Source organism: Nothoprocta perdicaria, unplaced genomic scaffold (genome assembly GCF_003342845.1).
Source record: "Nothoprocta perdicaria isolate Ctin4 unplaced genomic scaffold, notPer1 scaffold_85, whole genome shotgun sequence".
Taxonomy (NCBI): Eukaryota; Metazoa; Chordata; class Aves; order Tinamiformes; family Tinamidae; genus Nothoprocta; species Nothoprocta perdicaria.
The window spans coordinates 1,754,942-1,774,132 of record NW_020456143.1 but is presented as its reverse complement, the minus strand read 5'-3'; the positions used below and the strand labels follow the sequence as shown (position 1 = coordinate 1,774,132).

General features: G+C 35.3%; 1 protein-coding gene across 2 annotated transcripts in view; it reads left to right on the top strand.

Annotated features, from left to right (window-relative positions):
* The window catches only part of SEMA3E (semaphorin 3E), a 127,771-nt gene extending 111,772 nt beyond the window's left edge, over nt 1–15,999 (top strand). For both annotated transcript variants that reach the window (XM_026052210.1, XM_026052209.1), the window contains 6 exons: nt 441–532; nt 1,719–1,760; nt 4,656–4,822; nt 10,195–10,262; nt 11,287–11,426; nt 13,193–15,999. In XM_026052210.1, the coding sequence (XP_025907995.1) occupies nt 441–532; nt 1,719–1,760; nt 4,656–4,822; nt 10,195–10,262; nt 11,287–11,426; nt 13,193–13,645 (962 nt within the window). In that variant the 3' untranslated portion in view covers nt 13,646–15,999. The remainder of the gene's footprint in view (nt 1–440; nt 533–1,718; nt 1,761–4,655; nt 4,823–10,194; nt 10,263–11,286; nt 11,427–13,192) is intronic.
* Nucleotides 16,000–19,191: the final 3,192 nt, after the last annotated feature.

Below are 19,191 nucleotides of genomic sequence, written 5' to 3'. Positions count from 1 at the left end.
AACTAGCATTAAATCAGATCTCAGCTCCTATAATTAAACCCATTTTCCACTTCYCTGTCTTGATGGAACTGAGCTCCTCTTTGCTCTCACTTCACTATTGTCCTCATTGTTCACTTTGCAGATCACCAAAGAGTTATCACCCCAAGTTTGACAAATACTAGTAAATTAATTGTGGAGATCAGGAACATTTAAACCATATTCTTCACTCTCTTATTTGCCTGATCATTTTAGGCATGTCACGGTGTTTCTGGGTCTTGTTTTACACATTGTCACATGTCTGTGTTCTAAGAGTATGAACTCTTGTTAGTGAGAGTAATATTAATAAGTAACAGATTATATTTATYTGTAAGCTTATTATTTTGAAGTAGTTATTTTTATATTTGTTTAAGGCCATTTCAAAGTTTCCATTAGTTATAACCACTAACATTTTTTTTTCGCAGATAATGGAGTTGTGCTGAAAGTCATTACAATTTACAATCAAGAGACAGAATCAATGGAAGAAGTGATTCTTGAAGAGCTTCAAGTATTCAAGGTGCATTGTGCTATATATGAATCATATACACCACTGTTCGAATTTCCTTCTAAACTAAAATGTCTAATGTTAAGAGAATAATAACTGTATGAATAAACCATCTAAAAATCTAGCAGTTTTATGGCTAGTTTTAGGAAATTTTCATTTTGTACTGTTCTGTTTTTCTGAAATGGAGTTGCAGCCCAAGTACTGAAGCAGTCTGTTTAAACACTTGAGACTGTAGCGAAATTTCTTATTAGAAACTTACTGTATTTTATTTCTTTTTCCTTCATAACCAATTAAGTATTTAAAAGGATACAATTGCAAACACAAACATTTACCTAGAATCTTGAAAGCTTAATGCAATTCCAGCAAGAAAAAGTGCAAAGTCCAAAAAGGGTGAGTTAGTTAGCTGTATTTACTGTAGGAAAAACAGAATCCTACTAAGATAAGCCACCATTCTATTAGCTAGTCATTGGTCATGACTAGACCTAAATATTTGGCATGTGGCCCATGTGATACAATGAAATCCTTATAGCAAGTATTCACAACACCTCATGCCATGTAAAATCATATAAAATAGGAAGCTTAATTACTTTACTTCACAAGCAAGTCCTAACATCCAAATTTAGATTTTTGAATTTGACAGCAACCTGAATTTAGGCAGTGTGTCTGTGGATCTGTCATCYAGGGAGTAATCAGTGAAATTACTCCTCTTGATAAAGCTTGTTTTCAATATGTCTACTAAGGGCTGAGTCTTGCCTTTGCCAGAGGAAATATGAGCAGAAGACAAAGAGGAAATGCTAAGAAAAGGAATTCCTACTATATTTATCTTATCTTCAGTGAATGTTTTGTTATAAAGAACACTCCACTTATCACTCTCAAGTAGCATAAGAAGGATTTAGCAGTGGCAAGAACTGATGTCACATTTGACAGGAACATTGCAGTGTTTCTGTGGATTGGATAATCTTGAATTACAGGTGTTATATGGTTGATTTTTAAATAAACTCCTTTAAAGCAAAAGTTTTCAAAAACACAATTTCCTCATACTTTCCGGTAGCATCAGAACTTGGAGAAAATTAAAGCATTTACCTGAGCTGCATGTAATAATACTAATCACCATCATCATCATCATCATCATCATCATCAACACAATTTCATACAATTTATTGTCATGCTAAAAAGGCATTTGTTTCTTAATTCCTAGGAGCCAGTTCCCATTATTTCTATGGAAATCTCTTCAAAAAGGGTAAGTATTTGATGAGTTTAAAATATCAAGATTGTGCAACTCTTGCATAATAAAATTATAAAATATATAGAAATTGACAAACAGTAGAGTAAGGAGATCCAGTCTAATGATGTTTTGTTACATAAACTTAGAGTTAACACGCTCTGTTTCTTTGTGAAACCCTTATGTTTTTCAGGTCTAATGTTACAACTGCTTAAATCTTCTTATTTCAAACTATTATTCATTTCAAAGCAAGAAAAAAAGCAGTATCTGATTAATGAGTTACTGGCATGGTAACCACAGCAGAGATTAACTTGGTGGTTACAGAATATCTAGGAGGAGATCCTTGCTGATAAATGCAGATAGACTAAATTCAGGCCAATAAGGATATCAGTGCAAAATGATCCTTACTGGCACTCTCACATGTTCAGTGTTGGATTCCCATGAAAGGCAGGTCCATTCTGATTCAATTCATTGTGGCTGAGTTTCTGCTAGTCTAACACAAATACCTCATTTTATTACTCTTGTAGGTAGATTTTCATTATTATCTTGTTCCAGACATCCACAGTAACATCAGATGACTATATCTGGTGTATGTACATCTACTGTAACATTAGGTGAATATAATACATGCAAGTAACAAAATGAAGATTGCTTTAACAGGAGGAGGTTTGTACCCAAACAAATCAGTTCTGTCTGTGTGGTTTACTGCTTCATATTCTTTCCATATTAAAGTAGAAAGATAAATTTCTCTTAGGATGATTCTAATTTTTTATTTTCTGAATTATTTTAGAATAATTTAGGAAGAATCTATATTTTTTCCATGGACTGTGGAAGGAGCTCTGAAGACAAGGTTGTCCAATACTGCGTCTAAGTGATTATTTGGAGAATACCAATATTTTATTGGTATTGCTTTAGATATTTCCTTTACTTGTAAAATGTGTGTGGTGGAAGTGTAAAAAGGAAATGACGCATGAAAAGTTAGGCAATCTCTTTCCATTGCATCCAGCTCATGAAAGGGCTGCTGCTACCAACTGTACTAGAAATACTATATACTATAGAAATTCTGGAGAGAATTGTAGATTCTCTCCCACATAGCAATCACTGGCTGAAGAATAAAACTTCTTGTGAAACGTTAAAGCAGTTTAACTTTTTCCAGGATATCAAAGTGGAAAAAGAAAGAGAAACAAATAGCCAGATATAAAGTGTCAGCCATCAGAATGGCTTCCTACTGTGTGTATGAGGAGAGGCTCTTCAGCACTGGGAATAAAGCAACAGCAAAACAAGTTCAAGTTGCTCATCAAATGAATTTATTTTTGAAATAGGTTGCATTAAATTAAATGTTGGAATGCCTCCTAGGGTCAGGATTGGCACCAATCATTGGGTCTCCAAAATTAGATCTGTGAGTGAAAGTATGATTTAATTGTGTTTATGAGGGTAAAAAAAATAATTTTAAAAAAGTTTATAGTTAGCTTCTCTACCTTATCATTTGTGCTGGTTGTAAGGACCTTGACTTGAAACTGCACTTGAAACAGCAATGAGTTTTTGAACAATTCTTTCTCTCCTCTAGTGAACAAATAGTTAAGGTAGACTTTACCACTGCTAAGAGATTAAAGAGAAAACCTCAGCTTTTTTGTTTCGTTGAAAGTATTGCACATGTCTTTTAGGACAGTCATATTGCAAGCTTTACAGGCAAGAAGGATTCCTAATTCCTCTTGAATTGCTTGCATTGCTCTTATAAGTCTCTCCTTTTTCTCTGTCATTTCTGGGAGTTTAAATTTTATGGCCTAAACAAACATAGAAACATAGGTGTAATTAGGAACAAGAAGTGAATATCTGGATTAAATTTCATGTCTTGGAATAGGCAGGTCAGACTAAATGGCCTATGTATATTTTCCAGCCTTAAACAATTATAAAACATAAAACTTTGAAAGCTTGGTTTCAAGGTTAGAATTAGAGAGGAAGTTTGGTGATTACAATAAACATAATGTAGTATCCATTAGGAGTCCTTTTTCTAACTGGCATACCATGAAAATAAGCAATGTTCATGTAGTTTGCATTGCAATGAACACTACTTATTTCTGTATTTATTCCATTTACATTTACCAGCAAGATTTTTCTCAAATTCCCTGTAAATTCAAGCTATTTTCTCCTGAATTAATTATGTCAGTGTCTCATGAATCAGACTGATCATCTTTCATTTACTTTGAATAGAAAAATGATGTGACTTGAAAAAATTGAAAGAGACTTAAAATTAGTGCTGGAAAAAAATGAAATAATTTGATGAAGAAATGAATCAGTCCATTTGCATAGAAATATTTCACAGTACCATAAAGAAAAAGCCTGTCTATAATTTGTATATTTAAGGATAATACAAATCACAATACTACTGTGCATGTGAATATGTTCCTACATTGTAAGTAACCACATCAACAGTTGATTTTACCTGATAACTCCCATTTTAAGGTTTATAATTTTGGTATATTTGAACTTCTTTGATTAAAATTGTTCATATCATGTTACCTTCTCAGATTGATTATGTCACAGGCAAGTGAAAAGAGACACAGGAAACTACAATGAGGGAGAAATGCAAATATAAAACCTCACTACTCAGATGCTTACCTTAGAAATCTGAAACTTAGAAGCTAGGAAATTATAAAACAGACTTTCTTTTAACATTCTTTCTGCTTTTTTGTCCTCATGCACAAGAATTCATCTGTAATTAAAGGTTTTCTTACAGAATAACCCTTCCTCCTTTAGCGTACACAGTGGATGCACAAGTTGCAAGCAACTATATTTTTGTGTGTGTATGTGTGTGTATATATATATATATATATATATATAAATGTTTCAGGGAAAAAGAAAGCAGTAACAGAAGTTTTAAGAGATTAACTGAATGTGTTATATTTTCTACAGCAACAGCTCTATGTTGGGTCTGAGTCAGTCATAGCACAAGTCAAGTTCCATCAGTGTGACCTGTACGGTACAGCCTGTGCCGACTGCTGTCTTGCTCGAGATCCTTATTGTGCTTGGGATGGCATATCTTGTTCCCGATATTATCCTACAGGAATTCAGGCAAAGAGGTGAGAATTACTTCTTCCTGCAGAAATCGTTTTATCCTAACACAAATATAAAGAGCTCCTATTGAAACACAAATGATTACCTATCTCCATCTCACACATATAACTGAACAGTGAAAGGATTTGTTAGCTAATGATTTATTAGTCCAGCCTTTGAGAACTGCAGGAGTCTAAATTATGATATATACCAAAGTACTAGGAACTTCTTTATGAATGAAGGAAATTTACTTCCAAGTCATCATTTGTCACTATTATGCAGTTAACATTAAAAAAACTCAACTTCCTCATATCCACAGATGTAAGATGAGCATAAGAAAGATGGATGCTTCATTCTTTGCAATGTTAGAGGTATATTTTGGTTGTATTACGCAGGAGATACATCATATATATAAAACCATATAAAACATATTGTTTAACCGAGTCCTTTTTCCATGACTATTAGATASCTTTCCAACTAAAATTCAGCCAGCAATTTGATTTTGAATAATTCAGGTCTTTTCTTCTACTTCTGTATTGCATGGATTTACATGTTTACATATTATATGGAGTCACTCATCCTGACTTTAAGGATTAGATTTAATTGAGTAACTCCTCTTGTGTAGAGACAGTTCTGAAAACCAGTGGAAACAGTTCACTCAAAAGGAAATCACACTATCCCTGAATCAATCATTTTCTTCTTAAGGAAAAATGGAAAAGTTTTTTTTTTTGTCATGCAGGCCTTATCTTTCCACGAACCTAGATGCTTGGTGAATGCAAACAAACACAGCACTGATTATAGCCAGACACAACAGGCATTTCTTTGGGTTTTCTAAAATATAATAAACAGARGAAAGATTGTGTAACACAACTTTTTGTATAGGGCATATTAAAAAAGTCAAAATGAAAAAGGTAGTCAGTGGCTCAGTATAACTGAGAACCTATCTGAGTTATTACCATTGTGCCAGTTATAAAATAAATCAAGCTGAAAATCCACTCCACTTTTGCAGGCACTTTTGCACTTCTTACATACCCTCTTGCAAGCAGACCTAGTAGAATCTATGGGCACACATAACATGAGCAACCTGGCTCACATTCTCAGGCCCCAGAATTAAGCAGGAAAAAAGAGAGATAATTTGCCACACAGTGGGCCAGGGAGACTTGTTTCCCTCCAGTATAAGCAGAAATTTGATTATTACCATAAATGCATAGAAATTACTCATCTATCCATGTAAATGCCATTTTGGAAAGGGGGTAAAAAGATTCCTAACAGACTRCTAGGACAGCAATCCCCATTTATGTTGTTCTCCAGGCTATTTATTGCTTAAGAAAAGATAAGAGAAACCAACTAGCTCCTGAGCTCAGCTGCACATTTTTAGCATATTTCTCACTTAAGATAGATTCCAGAGTTGCAGCCCTTAAGTTCCCTGACACGCTCATTTATCCAGGGCTGGGTGATATGAGCAGTACCTCAGGCACCTTCCTCTGCGTTACCTCAACAGCATTCAGCAGGTCAGGCTCTAAAAGAAGAAACTCCTGCTGTTATCGCCTCCCTTCTCTTAAGATAATAGTTGCAGCAGCAGAGAAGGGATTTGCACTCCATTAATTGTTCCTGGAATCTGCAAAACTTGTTTTATATATAGGAATTAAGGAAGCTGGTAGCAGAATTCATGCTGTTGGGAGGGACGTGCAGCACTGTCTTTTTTCACTTTAGGCAGCTATTAGTTCAGAACAGTTTATATTTAGGACCTTACATTTGATGTGCAATAAAGGGAGAGGCAGGGAGAGCTTCTGGRGACCCATGTATGGAAGAATCCTGCTGGGTTCAAGGAGAAACCTTCTAGAAAAGGCAGCTCCCAGGAGACAACATGGAGTTTTCTGATATCAAACCACCCTGAGCAGGAGATAACCCAGCATGGCTACTGTGTGCTCCAAACACTATTAACTCCACAGCTTGAAGAGMTGTGGCCTCTGACATGAATCTTGACTTGTGACTTGGCTATGTTCCTGGTCCCAGCTTTCTAGGCAAGCTGTAAAATGCAGTAACATGAGAGCAAAGGCCATTAGGCTTGTTGCCTGCTCTTATATCATGCCAAATGTGGCCCTTGTACAGTGCAGTTAGATGGCTTTTGAATTGTAAAAAGCAGTCCTGCTAGTGCAGTAAGAGCACTTGGTAAGAGCTCTCATCTGCACTCTTAAGAAGAGCAGTCCAACTACTGAACAGTACATGAATACATGACGTATTTTAACCCAATGTATCCCTGCAGTCCTCTCAGTCACTGCTATCTGCTTTAGATCCTATATGCCCACAAGATATGACAAGTGTTTTGAGAAATGTGAAGCAACACATTTCTCAAGCAATTTCTGAAGCAATAAAAAGAACAAGTCAAGAATTCCACACACTGACCCTATGTCATGCTACATTGTCATGGTAGCTACAAGTGGACTTCTTCAGCATACTGCAAATAGTTAAGATGCAAGAAGAGAATTATATTGCACCAACTTGTGAAGTATGCCTGGGAGTCCAAATGTATTTGATTAATACTTTAATTCACTATTACAGCTGTAATCTAAAGCAGCATTCAATTCTACAATGAGATTCTTTGATTTGCCAGCTCACAGCCCTTCAAATTGGGCAGATCTGGTAAGGTGTTATTATGGCTAATCTGAAGACAGTCACAGACAGCCTTCTCTCCCACACTAGTTCCTAATGGGATCTACAAAAGTTACAGATGAATTTTCACTTTTCCCCAAGACTCTTCCAAGGCTCTTTCTTTCTTTCTTTCGTTCATTCGTTATTTATTTCTTTTATTATTTCTTTCTTTCGTTATTTCTTTCTTTCGTTATTTCTTTCGTTATTTCGTTATTTCTTTTCTCTCACATGTCTTCCTACCTGGAAGCCCCGCTGCTGGGATCTCAGCCTGCGGTGATGGTCTCTGACCGCCAGGTGGCGAATTTTTAAGCGTTAGTTTAACTTTAAATTTTCTTGGTCTTGAATTACACGTTGTATCCAAATTAAATGCCTTACAGAACAGCCTGTGTCAATCCCTATGTTAATCAATTTTAATATTTGGTTCAGAAATACCAACGCTCATATACTGATTTAACTCCAAAAACTTTTTTTTTTTTTCCTAAATCGGTGCAATTTTGTACTAACTAAAGCTACTAAGCTACTATAGTAGCTGCTTTAATAGCTGCTATTGTGGAAGAAATAATAAACATGAGGATGGTGACAATTATGATAACTACCTTGCTTTCTGGCACATCGCTTTTAATAAGTTGCTGAAAGTGCAGGGTTACTGACTGAAATATTCTCTCGAAGTTAAAGTTTGCAAAACATACTCCCATATATCCAGTACGTTTGTTAGCCACTGAAGAACTGTTCCTTACAGTAGTGTATCTCATGCATTATCTGGTAGTTTATTGTTCATGGAATTCTGAATGAAATGATTTTCTAAGAAAAAATAACAAATGCTGGGGTTATGTCAGTGCTTGTTAAATATATCTCCTTTTATCTCTTTGTCTTACAGCTCCTACCATTCATTTTTCTTCTTGTTTAAAAAAGTAGAAAGTGATGACATGTGTTCCCTCTGGAACTTAGTATCTAAAACAACAAAATGTCACCAAACAAATGGTTTTTCCTCCTGAGTATTGCTAGCAAATGTAGAAATATCTAACCTTACAGGAGCAGGGTTTTTTCCCCATGTCTACATTGATCTTTAGGAAAAGAAGAACAAATAGTACACGCCTGCTAAATGTYTTTTTTCCTGACAGACAGGGCTGCTGGAACTGACAGTAGTGGGGTTTTCTTGTTTGTTTTCTCAAGGCTAATGTCTATACTATTTATGCATATTTGTGCACAAGAATGTCTCTCCTGCATAATCTGTGTACACAGTTCTGCAGAGCTGGTGCCAGCATTATTCAGCATTAATACTCTACAGCATTATCAGTAAGTGCAGCTGCCACATCCAGACATTAAAGCGAGAAATCCCAGGGCACGATAAAATCCTGTTACTATCTCTGAATCACAGCTCTCACTTAGCAACATGTATGTATTTTTAGCCCTTCTGCCTAAAAGAGCCAACATAGTCTCAACTGAATTTGCAGACTTCTTTGAAACAATGGCCAAATGTTGGCTCTCCTTCTTTGAATATCGGTAAAGGCTGAAGCAGTTCTCTTGATCACAAATCTATATGGCAGAATTCAGAAAATAATCACTCCCTACAGGCAGCTATATTATAACACATGTATTATCTAATAATCACTACCTATAAGTACGTATAATAGGAGATAATACTTATATTATCTAATTTAATAGCTAATAAACTGCCTCTTGTGTCCTCAAACAGCTAGGAAAAGTACTAAGTAAGTAGTAAATAAAAAGAAATAAACCAAAGCTGCTTGACTTTGCCTATTTCTCTCATATGTGGTTTAAACAAGGCTTCTTACTACCTGTGTTTTATAAGATTTGCTACACTGCATTGTAGAATTGCACTTATTATATATTATATCCTCATTATAACTCTAGCATTTAGATTGTTGGTATTTCTACCTCTAGCAAGATACAGGCCTGAGCATCTCAATAGGTTTTTTCTTCTCTCTTTTAATCAATCTTAATTTTATTTATGAAGATGGACAAAATTGCCATAGAAAAGCATAATTCTTCTGGGAAGTCACTGTACAATTATGGTTTACCAAACCCCAAAACCACAACAAATTTTCCCTCTAGAGCAATTGCATTAATGCATTCAGGTTGCAGAGAAGACCTCTGGATTCTGACCACAGATCTACCACCAGCTCAATTTACAAGCATGGGTAATTCATTATTATGTCTGTTACCCTATGGATAAAAATAAGCTTAACAACTGCTACACATATAATAAAGTATTTCCTTTGTGATTTGTGGTTACCAAGTTTTTGGTTTTTTTTTTTTTTTTAAAAAAAACCTATGATAAAAGAACCGTGATTCACATACACTGCAAACTATTTGAAATTAAATATATGTATATAAATACATATATAATCTTGGCCTCTGGACTGAGGGAACCCAAAGACAAGCTAAAAATCCCTTTGACCTTTCTTAGTATTGAAAGTATTGAATGATACACAGATTGCTCAGAGGACCTGGTTTAGTATTTCTTAGATTCAATATAGGCATTCATACAGTGGCCACACAGTTATGTCTTTTCCTCAGAAAAGTGTTTTTTTTTCCTCAGGAATGTAATTGCAAAGGGAAAATGCTAATGTATAAATGTTTATATCTCACAGTAATGCAGAAGATTTAGGAACCTGGGTTTAGCTCCTGTTTTTGAACGAATGCAACCAAATTCAGTATAAATCCAGCAATCTGTAATCTAAGCATGTTTTTTCAAACAATTTCTGTTTTTGTTTCCCACCAGACGTTTCCGCAGACAAGATGTTCGACATGGAAATGCAGCACAGCAGTGCTTTGGCCAGCAGTTCATTGGTAATCTACTCACAAGTTTACAAATTGCTAGCAAATGCCTAGAGCAGAGAGCACAGATTTTGCCAGCAGTTTGTGCTGTACCATAACATTACCTGTGTTTGTTTATTTATTTACTCACGTGTTCCTACTCCTATAGCCCCCATTTCATATGAGTCTGAATAATGACTGTTTAGACTGCAGAGCAGCTCTGTCCTGTTGTGTCTCTTAGGGGGTAAAGTAGATTTTGGAMGACTATATTCCACTGTGAAATATTTGTTATATATTAAATTACAAATAGAGGTAACATATCACAATAATCTCAACCCTCTGTTTTTGAGGTCTAAAGCTGATAATTTCTTTCTTTCTTTGGTGGAATGAAGTGATTCAATTAATGAGGCATTTGGTCTCCTCCAACATAGCATATTCTAACTTACCTTCTTCAAGATGCTTTATGGACAGAAAAGCACAATGAAGTCTTGACAAATGGTGTTCATCTTGGTTTTATTAACAGCCTTGGGGCAAAATTATACATACTTTTACATATTAAATGAAGTTCTATCTGCATATGTGTGCATCATGAACATGCACAATAAAATAAATTTTTATATCTATTAATATATAATAGCTATAGCTAATATACAGCTATATAATAGCTATAGCTAATGTATAATAGCTATAGCTATTAAGTTTCATTGTGATAGGTCATTCTCATTTTTATCCAGAAAAAGATATATTTTGTGATTATTTTTAAGCATATATTGAATTCTTCTCTTGAACTGATTACAGATCAAGGCAAGAGATTCTTATGAACCAAGTACAAGCAAATGATATTGTGAAGGGTTGAGATGTATTTCTCTACATGATCTTAGCTGAATCATGGCACAATTGACCAGTTTGCCCCATGTCCAAATCCTGTGAGATACTGAAATTTTGTTTGCTCCCCTGTTTTCCAGCCAAATATTCATTTCCTACGGAAGATCTTTCTAAGCACTGACTTCCAGTCATAGTCTGACCGGATGTTTTAAAACCTCTGTTTTCCTTCCAGGTGAAGTCATGGAGAAGACCGAGGAGCGACTGGTTTATGGGATCGAATCCAACAGCACTCTCCTGGAATGTACCCCAAGAACTTTGCAAGCAAAAGTAATCTGGTTTGTCCAGCGAGCACATGACACTAAAAAGGAAGAGGTAACTATTGTTATGCCCTCACTTTTCAATAAAAAGAGGAATATTAACTCTTCCTTGGAAGATGGTCATGGGTTGCTGAAATATGCATGTATTGAATTAATAGACCTGAGAATTTCATCTGGAATTTGAGATCAGTGTCTTGAAATAGATTAAATACACAGTTTTTAGAAATTATCTCAATGTTATTTAGATCTCAAAAAGAAACAAAAAACAAATGCTGCATCAATTATAGTGTGTTATTGTAGAGATGAAAAATATATATATTACTCCCAATGTAATCCCTAGTTTAATATCTGTTCATTCTTTCTGCCTCACCTGCTAACATTACAGGGCCCTCTGAACGTTGGTGTCTATATGCCTCTATTATATATGTGTTTCTACATATCTATATTTCTACATTATCTACTTCTTTTATATATATTGCCCTGTTATGAAAGTGCTTCATAAGTTTTACTACACTTATTTTACAACACCTATCTGATGCACATCAATTTGACTATCCGTTAAAATACCACAGTATATCAGAGTACAAAACTGAAGACCACCAAAGGACATGGCTGTCTTATTGCCTAGCAGTTAGGCTCTACTGAGAGCATCAAACCTCAGCTTAGCTGCAGGTATCTAGAGTGGTGTTCATCTGACAGTGGATGAGGACATATACAATGAAGAGAGACGTGAAGCTGATCGCTGTAGCCTGTCTTTGACATTGGATTAGTTAGGGCTGCAGATCAGTGGTACCAACTCATTCTAAGCTTCATAGGTAAACCACTGAATATAAAGGTAAGCAGAGGTGTCACATTCAGCTATAGATATCTAGAATTTAGAAAACTGAACAAAATCCTCAAAATTCATAAAGCACTTCTTTTTTTTTTAATTGCCAGAAGGTTTGTCCAAGTTCTGAAATGAAACACTCAGGTTTTCAAAGTCCTAGATTCCTTCTCAAGTCCTAGATTATTGTCATGTTTGGCATTTCCTCATTTACTTACCTGGAAGATCCTAATCTATTATTTATAGTAAACTTTAAAATATTAATTTGACCTTTCACAGAAAGTAGTGAACTGTGATAATCTTTCTGGAGGAGGAAAAAATGTCCTATTATATTCAGGCCCCACTAGACCTAGTGCCTTGATCTGTGGCACCAGGACTCGTAATTTGAACCACAGACTCTTATTTTCCAGTATCTCTTTATACTGCTGCGATTGATTTCTTTTAATATTTTCTCCTGGAAGTTATTCCATTTTACATGAATAACTATATGGTCACCAGAATGAGGATTATCCTAAGAATTCTGACTAATACTCAGCATCTTACCATTAAAAGAAATGCTGGTATTCAATTTATATTAGCTTTTCAACTGTCTCGTTTGAATAGCTTATGCTCTTTGCTTGCTAGGTCCTGTGAATTTCTGGTTTTAATAACTGAGCTCTCAGGAACTGAAGGGGGAGCATGGCCACCAAACTCAGGACTGTGAATTCAAGATTAGAATCACTTAAAGTGATTGTGAGTGACTAACCCATACTGGGAAAACAGGAAACTATCTGATTTGCTATACTTTTCTTGTGCATTAGATAGAATTCTTTCACAGCTTAATCTCTTTCTTAACTTCACATAAGTGCTTTAGTTACTTAAAAGACTTTGTATTGAGGAATCTTAGGTTTCCTTAATCTTCCTATCCAAAGGAAATCTTCCTATCCCAATTTAATCAAATAATAAAGTCTTCTATATGCACTATATATATATATATATATCTGTCAATTATTTTTCAGGTGAAGACAGATGATAGAATAATCAAAATGGACCTTGGCCTCTTATTTCTGAAGCTGCACCGACTGGATGAAGGGACCTATTTTTGTCAGACAGTGGAACACAGCATTGTTCACACTGTCAGGAAAATCACCCTGGAAATAGTCGAGGAAGAACGTGTAGATGAAATGTTCAATAAAGACTACGAGGAGGAGATGCCTCACAAAATGCCATGCCCAATCCAGAGCAGTATACCTCAGACATCAAAGCCATGGTACAAGGAGTTTCTTCAACTAATTGGTTACAGCAACTTCCAGAGAGTTGAAGAATATTGTGAAAAAGTGTGGTGTACGGATAAGAAGAGAAAAAAGCTGAAAATGTCTCCTTCCAAGTGGAAATATGCCAACCCACAGGAGAAGAAGGCAAGGCTCAGGCCAGAGCATTATCGATTGCCAAGGAATATAGCTGACTCTTGATAGACAAAATCCATCTATTATTACTGTGAGCATTTTTATTTGGACTTAAGAAAGAGGGGTTAAACAGTCTTGGTTTTGGTAAATGACACAGGTTTATATATATAACATATTGGGACTAAAAACAGAAATGTTATGGTAAGTTATACTGTACATTCTCAATGACTGTTTAGAAAGAAGCATTTTAAACAGAATCCTTCTAGTTCTAAATAGGTCAGCACAGTCAGAGTTTCACATTAAGGACGTGACAATCTTCAGACTTTGAGTGCTTTAATTAATCTCCTATGTGGACCATACCTCTGCTGTATATTGTTGCATCTAATGCTATATTTAAGCACGTTCAAATAGCTAACTGTTCATGAACAGATGAAAAATATAATGTATATCTTTTCTTGGTTTCACAAATTTCTCATGTTTGTGAAGGCAGCACATCCTAATATCTCTCCTTTTGATTGTGACCTGTCTGAATTTATCACTGATAATAATGACATGTGTTAATATGGTGTACTGCTCTTTCTAAAGATAATGAAGGGAAATTCCCTTCCCACATTTATTTGTCTTACCAGACATTTATGAAGCACAGTGTACTGTCAACTGTCATGGCTAATAATATTGCCTAAAAACTTATGTAAGCTAAATGCATGCTGACAACACAAACAATGCAATTTGTCAACATATCTGTATAAAAAGTTGGAATAATGTTTTAGATAGCAAACATGACTATTGTAACGAACATTGCCTTAGCAAGGACATGATTTAAGCGAGCGCCCTCTCGTGGCAAAACAAAGCATTTCTAAAACTGCCATTTATTTTCTCAAGAAATGTGTGGAGTTAAGGGTTACCCAGAGCCACAAGGGGGGGTTGCTTTCAACACACACTTGTAACCATGCACTAAATTCACGGTCTTGGAAGGCAGCGTTTGGAGTCACTTAAGGTGGTAAGACAGCATATGAAGTAGAGCTTTCTGTTGTTAATAGGCTTTGAGGGTAAAATGCAGCCATAAAAGGTTCTAACGTAGATTAAGAACATCATTCTGTTTAAAATGCATCTGTGTTTTCGACTGTTTCACAGTCTAATACAGGAAAATCTTTTCCTGATACGTGATATCTGGTCAGAAGAGCAGCTTTGTTGCTCTTGTGMCTGATCACAGAAAAGGAGATCAAAGAGCTACAAGTCACTTCATATCTACATTTATCAAGACTTAAAAAAAGAAAATAAATAAATCTCAATTTATGTACAAGAAACCAGGTGTATAAAACTCAGACAACCCAGCATTTTACTACTAAAGATACTTGGGAAACATGATAGCATAATATGAAGTGGAAATGAAAGACAAAAAAAGAAAAAAAGAAAAAATATGAGTTGCCTACTCAGTTAAGATTGAAAGTAGAGTAAGTATTCTAGTATGTTTATAATTTACCAAACATATATTCAGAGGATTCACCACCCATGAAGAGAATTTCACGTCCAAACAGAATTGGGAATTAGTGGGAGTTTTAGTCCTCAGAATATACAGGATACTAGCCTAGTGTTTTCAGTACACACAGGATGTGTGCAAGAGGGTCTGACTGTGTTTCTGAGTTGCTTTCAGGAGCACTGACCTTTGCTGCCTTCCACAAGAGCCGAAAATACTTTAGTGTTCAAAGTGCCAGCAACAGCACAGAAGAGAAAACGGAGCATCACCTTGGATCACTATAACAGTAGATAAACCTTTCAGACATCCAGTTGTGTCAAGGAAACTCCACTTATCTGAGGGCTTGTTGTTTTATCTTGTGCTTCTCTTAACTAGAATGACTGTCTGGGAGATGGGGATGGACGTTGTGAGTAGCCTTGCATGAATTCATCCAGCTGGTAACCTCTGCCTGACACAGGACGCTGGATAAATTAAGTTTCCAGTGCCAGCTTAAAGGAATGTAGTTGGAGTTAGGATCCTGTCTTTATTTAGTTATAAGGCAAGGGCTAACACTGAAGGCTGTAGCAGGGAGAAGAATCTCTGCAGAACCAGCATTCCCAGTTGATGATACTTGACCCCATATATCACTCACATCACTGGTGCAAAACTGTTGAAACATCATTGAAATTCTCTTCTGGTAAAGACTACTTCTTTTCAACAGGTATAAATTTTAATTTTCTTCGTTCATTTATTAGTATGTAGTGCCAAATATGTCACGGCTGGAATATTAGAAAGAAACAAAAGATCCTCTCCCTGAAGAAACAAACATAATTTTGTTTCATGCTCTGACATTGCAGGTGGAAATCATGTGATATGCAAATCAGGATTCCTAATTTAATATGAGATCATTTATTTTTAGCTCCTTATCCCTTCAGTGGTTACGTGTGGAGAACTGCATTAAGTTCTTACAATTAAAATTTAAAATTTTTACTTTACACCTTGCTATCATCACTATCACAATGATTTTAAGAATTCACAGCTGCAAGGTCTTGTTAAATAATGCTGTGACAATTACAAAAGAAGAAAAAGTGACAAAAATGTATTTTGGAAGGATACACATAAATGTTCTGTTCACAGACAATGTTATTTAAAATGCTTTTTTTGTATATATGGTGGGAGGCATTGTCTGCTTCTTTTCATTATGAGTTTGATGTATTTTGTATGTGCATGAAGTGGTCAAATTAAAAATATAATTAAGAATTATATTTGGCTGACATAGTCTGTATGTTCGTTTTTTGTTATTTCGAGCAGAAGAATCTGCTGATGTGCAGATCAATAGGTACACACAGCTATTTACAGATGCCCTTAGAAGTGCATTTTATGAATAGATGCAGATCAGGACAGAGGGATATTAATGCACTGTCGCCAATTAGAAAACCGTGACACTGGGTAATTAGTAGATTTAGCTTGGTAACATTAAATATCTTTTGTAAAAGCTCTGATTAGATCAACATCTTTTTTCATGAGGATATTTCAAAATGGAACAGAGTCACTTAAGGCGGCGAGAGCTAAATGATTCATTGGGAAGCAATAGTTTGGACAAAGTTTTGAAATGTGGCTTGCACCCTGCCGAGGGACAAACCATTTCAAATCATCTGCACTAAGTGTTTTCTTGCTTTCTTCAGTGTATCCATTTTTTTTTTAATTATTGTTTTCTTCTCTCTCTTCWTGGGACTTGTTGTAAATATGATTATTGTCACCTCTTGCAAATTTAGATTCTGTTGGGACACCTAGCCAAGACAGTGCTGGCCTGTTGTAGTATTTCTGGCTTGTATAACTCAAAATAGGTCTTCAGAGTCTACATGACTTTTCTGCACTATAATAGAGGTCTCTTTATGTAGAACAGATTTATGAAAGAAAAATATTTGTCTACATTCATTTTCCTGAACAATAGAGTTAACAGTCACAACAATTTGAAGAACTATTTTGATTAACTTCTACCAGCACATATAGTAAGGGGGGTTCTCTTATTACTAAAATATATATATATAAAATATATATGGAGAGAGAGAGAGAATTTTCAATTTTCTTTCCCTCAAAGGAAGTCAGACAGTTTCCATTTTAAAAAGTCCATTAATCTCCTTAGTCTACCTTGGAGCAGCAAGCTGGAGTTATTTATGCTACTCCATGTCTCTAGGTCCAGAAGGTACAAATCCCTTTGAAAGCTGCACTGTCCAGATAAGAAGCACTGAAAGAGAGCTTTTTTGGAATTTGTAACCTAGCAGAATGCCTGCAATTCTTATCAATCCTGGAATCCTGTTCAGTTTACAAAATTAGTGATTTTAGAGCACTAGAAGGAGTATTCATGTTCCGTTAGCATAAGTATTTACTGCAAATGAAGATATGAATGACAAGTCTTGTCTTTAGGTGATATTTACCTTCTCCACTAGTAATTATTTTGTGTTATTTTCCTTTTGGAGGAAATAATTTACCTGACTATTATTATAAACTTAAAAATGACACAATTTTAGCAATGTCAGGTAAAAGCTACTAGTAATATTGAGTTAATCAACATTTTAGAGTGATACTAATTTTTGACTTGTAATAGTTATTCCTGAACAACCCTTCACATCAACCTAATCCATCATCATAATCTCATTTATCAAAATAGTCTCTTCACTTTCCAGTGATTTACCATATCCTTTTACCATTTTACCATTTACCTTTGGGTGAGATACAACTGTTACACAAGGTTAAACAGGGAAAAATATTGTTAAGCCTGTGCCTACAGGTGGTCATAATTTGTTTTGGAGTATGTAAAAGTGCAGGATTTAGATGACCTACATGAGGTTGGAGCACTTAACCTGTAGAACTTTCTAGATTTACTGACATTCATACTCACATCTGCACAGAGCAGATTTGGTGGCAGCAGGAGAAACCTTTATTCTTTAAGGTATTGGCGAGGCAAAGAGCATTCTCATTTGCAACATCTGTCCAACTTCGGTGAAGCAATGCTGGTTAATTAAAGTGCAGAATTTCATGCTTTTGAGAATGTTTTACACACCTTTTAGAAATTGCATTTGGAGAAGTACAGTCTACAATTACATGTAACATGGATTAATTAATTTACTAAGATATTTTAAAATAAATCTGGTTAGTTTTGAGAGCTATTTGAAACTCAGTGCATCCAAAGAATCACACATATATTTTGTAATTTTTTTTCTTCTAATTCTGAAGTGCCACACTCTTCCAATGTCCTTGGCATGAATTTCAGGCATGTGTTGTGAGGACACAATAATAATAACAGTAATTATAATAGCAGCAGCAACARCTGAAACTCAATGTCTTCCCAATAATAAGAGATGAAATCTGCAGACCAATGGGAATGATTAAGGTTGCACCATGAATGATTTCATTTTAATTTGTTAGATATATTAAAAATTTCTATTAATAATGAGAATTTGAATAATGAACACTGTGTAATAGATAGCTTCAAAATGCAGTTTTAATATGGCATACCTATCATTATTGTTTAATTTACTGGATTTTCCTCTGCTTATTCAGGTTATTTTCTATATTATAAATTACAATAATGATTATTTGCCAGCGCTTTGCCTGGCCTTGCAAGGCTCCCCCATATTGCAATATAGTGGTTTGCAGAGGTGTTCATGGCAGTTCCAGCTGGATGGACAAGTTAGCACATCAATATTCCTGACTTTCAAGCGCAAGAGCCCATGGACTGCTCAGACTTCACTCTCTCCCTCCTTTATTATTGAAGAACTAGAATATTTAGGTTGAAATGCATTTGATCCTTTTTGATCCTGATGTGGTTATCAGAATAATTTGTCCAATTTACCCCACTATAAGAACTATAATGCTTGAAGGCCATCAGAAAGGCCATTTCAAGCTATTTTTTTTTCTGTGCATCTAAATGATTCTCAAGGKCTAAATATCTGCTGCTTTATACTTCTGTCCCTGTTTATACTGCTTGCTGAGAAGTCAATATTGGTTCTCAAATTTCAAGATAAAGCAAATAGTCCAAAATATCAGAAGAATCACTATAGCCTAAAACATTGTTACATTTTCTGAGCCGTTGTGTCCTAGAAAACTGCAAAACTGCAGCAGAAGAAAGCAATATATAGAATGTGGAAAAAAG